This window comes from Cebus imitator, unplaced genomic scaffold (genome assembly GCF_001604975.1).
Source record: "Cebus imitator isolate Cc_AM_T3 unplaced genomic scaffold, Cebus_imitator-1.0 Scaffold91, whole genome shotgun sequence".
Classification (NCBI taxonomy): Eukaryota; Metazoa; Chordata; class Mammalia; order Primates; family Cebidae; genus Cebus; species Cebus imitator.
Window position 1 is genome coordinate 904,675 of NW_016107406.1, and position 2,918 is coordinate 907,592.

General features: G+C 53.4%; 1 protein-coding gene across 1 annotated transcript in view; it reads left to right on the plus strand.

The window, feature by feature from the left end:
• Positions 1 to 1,656: 1,656 nt before the first annotated feature.
• The window catches only part of CUNH5orf47 (chromosome unknown C5orf47 homolog), a 10,836-nt gene continuing 9,574 nt past the window's right edge, over positions 1,657 to 2,918 (plus strand). The window contains exon 1 of the mRNA XM_037740897.1: positions 1,657 to 2,162. Within this exon, the coding sequence (XP_037596825.1) occupies positions 1,826 to 2,162 (337 nt within the window). The 5' untranslated portion in view covers positions 1,657 to 1,825. The remainder of the gene's footprint in view (positions 2,163 to 2,918) is intronic.

Consider the following 2,918-nt stretch of genomic DNA (forward strand, 5'->3'; position numbering starts at 1 on the left):
AAAAAAAAAAAAAAGGATGGTGAGTGGGTGAGGACATGAGGTGCTTCTGTAGTGCACCATTTCTTAACCTTGGTGGATCTTACACAAGCATATTCACTGTGTAAAAATCCAGCTGTCTTTATACTGATGATTTGTGCAGCTTTCTGCATATAATTCAATAACAAAGGTTTAAGAAAGTATGTCTCTCTCACTGCCTATTACTTTGGGGAAGTAATTTCACATTTTGCAGCCCCAGTTCTTCTGCCATAAAATGCTGTGTGAATTTAAAGAGATGGTAAGGTTGGGTGTGGTGGCTCACACCTCTAATCTCAGCACTTTGGGAGGCCACAGTTGGCAGATTGCTTGAGCCCAGGAGTTCAAGACCAGCCTGACTAACATGGCAAAACCTCATCTCTACTAAAAATACAAAAATTAGCTGGATGTGGTGGTGTGCGCCTGTAGCCTCAGCTACTTGGGAGGCTGAGGCAGGTGAATTGCTTAAATCTGGGAGGCAGAGGTTGCAGTGCGCTGAGATTACATCACTATACTCCAGCCCTGGTGACAGAGCAAGACTCTGACAAAGGAAAAAAAAAAAGGGTTAGAGGGAAAGCTATTTGTAAAGTTTAAATGATGTAAATAAATTACAATGTGTATCTCATAGGTTATGTCCTGAATGGACAACTGTCTCTCACAGTGTGCCAGACGCTGAATATATGCCTTCCTTTGATTTATCTTCACACTACAGTTCTCCTAAATTTACACTTGAAGACACTGGAGGCTCAGAGAAGGAAAGTGGCTGGGCACAGTGGCTCATGCCTGTAATCCCAGCACTTTGGGAGGCCAAGTGGGGCAGATCACCTGAGATTAGGAGTTTGAGACCAGCCTGGACAACATGGTGAAACCCTTTCTCTACTAAAAAAAAAAAATAAATAAAAAGCAGGGCATAGTGGTGCATCCTTGTAAACCCAGCTACTTGGGAGGCTGAGGCAGGGTAATAGCTTGAACTCGGGTTGTGGGGGTTGCACTGAGGCGAGATTGCACCATTGCACTCCAGCCTGGGAGACAGAGCAAGACTCCGTCTCAAAAAAAAAAAAAAAAAAAAGAAAAAGAAAAGAAAAGGGCTTGCCAAATAACCCAGCTGGCCAGTGCCAAATCAGGTTGGGCCTCAGACCCCTGTGTCTCTTTGTGAATGATGGCTCCATCCCCACCATCTGCCAGGCCAAGGCCATGCTGGAACCTTCCAGCAGCCGAGGGCTCTGTGTTCTTCCCCAGGCTCCTAATGCCACGTGGCTGATGCTCCAGGCTGCTCAAGTCCTGTGTGGGTTCCTCACTCTGAAATCCTCCTGCACCCAAGCATGGGGGCGTCTCCCTGGTAGTGACCTCGTCCCTTTCTCCCACCCTCCTCTTGGAGTAGCTCATTTCCTCTGAGGGGTTTGCACCTCATCATCGTCCCCAACCCACCACCTGCCTTCCTCCTACTTCCCTCCATCTCCCCGGGCCTCTCACCTCCCAGGAGTGTGCCCTTCCCCGACTCCTGCAGCCCACAGAGTGACCAGCTCCCTCGCCCCTCACGCCCAGCTTTCTTCCTCTAGCCCCCAGACAGTGGACCACGCGTGGTGGTCCGGCCCTAATCCTCTCACCCCATCCCTGCGGGGTGGTCCAGCCCTAACCCTGCCTCCCCATCCCTTCGGGATGGTCCCGCCCTAAACCCATCCCCCCCATCCCTGTGGGGTGGTCTGGCCCTAACCCCCTCCCCCCATCCCCACCTCTCACCTGCGCAGTGGGCCGCTCAGCGCGTGGCGCATAGTGTCTGCTGAAGGCCTGGCAGCCGTCGACTGAGACTGCGATGGCGGCAGCGGCAAGCCAGGGTCGGGAGCAGGACTGTGTGCGCTTCGTCTACGTGACGCGCTTCGGCTCACACCAGTGCGGTGGTGTCCTGCAGCTGGGTGGCCGCCGAACCCGAGGCCTTTGGGGTCGGGAGTCCGGGGCTGGTCGTCGCCAGGAGAAGCCAACAGAAGCAACAGCGGTGCCTGGCGTCCCAGGTGGCGGCGAGCTGCCCCCAGGTTCCAGGCCCAGGGTCCCCGCGGCCCCTGGTGTGGCGGTTGCGGCCTCTGCCTCTTCCTCCTCCTCCCAGCTGCGGACATCGAGCGGGCGGAGCAGCACCAGGCCTGTGGCGCGTGCAGGTGTCTTGGCGGGGCGGGCGTGCGCCACTGCTGGGCGCCATCTTGTGGCGCGCGGGAGGGTGGGGGCGGCTTTCCTGTCAGGCGATGTTGCCAGTACATGGGGCGAAGGGGATGCCTTGTAATTCCCAGGCTGCAGTGGCCGGGACAGGCACCTGACATAAGAGGAGGGGTTGCTGAACGGAGCCTTTACTGCACCCTTACGGAGGCTTTTGGTCTGCAGTGTTGCCGTTCCAGCTGAGTGACATTGGTTGACTTCGGAAAGCCTCTGACCTAGCGGACTGACTTCTGGGTGCTTTTGAGTCTTCCTGGCTAAAAAAGGGATGAGCTTTACGTTTAAATCAGGAAATATCTTAAATTTAAAAATTATCCTCCCTTAGGTTTTGCATATGTCTTGATCAATTTATGTCTAAATATTTAATCTTTGCTGTTGTAAATGGGATTTCTTTGTATGTAATGCCCTTTAAATGCTTATTGTGTACAGGAGTCAATTTATTTATTTATTTATTTTGAGGCGGGGTCTTGCTGTGTCACCCAAGCTGGTGTGTGGTGGTCCGATCACAGGCTCACTGCAGCCTCGACCTCAGCCTCCCGAGTAGCTGGGACCACAGGTGGGCACCCCCATGCCCAGCTACTTTTTTATCTTTTGTAGACATGGGGTCTCCCTATGTTGCCCAGGCTGGTCTCAAATTCTCGGGCTCAAGCAATCCCCCTGCCTCGGCCTCCCAGAGTCCTGGGATTCCATGTATGAGCCACTGT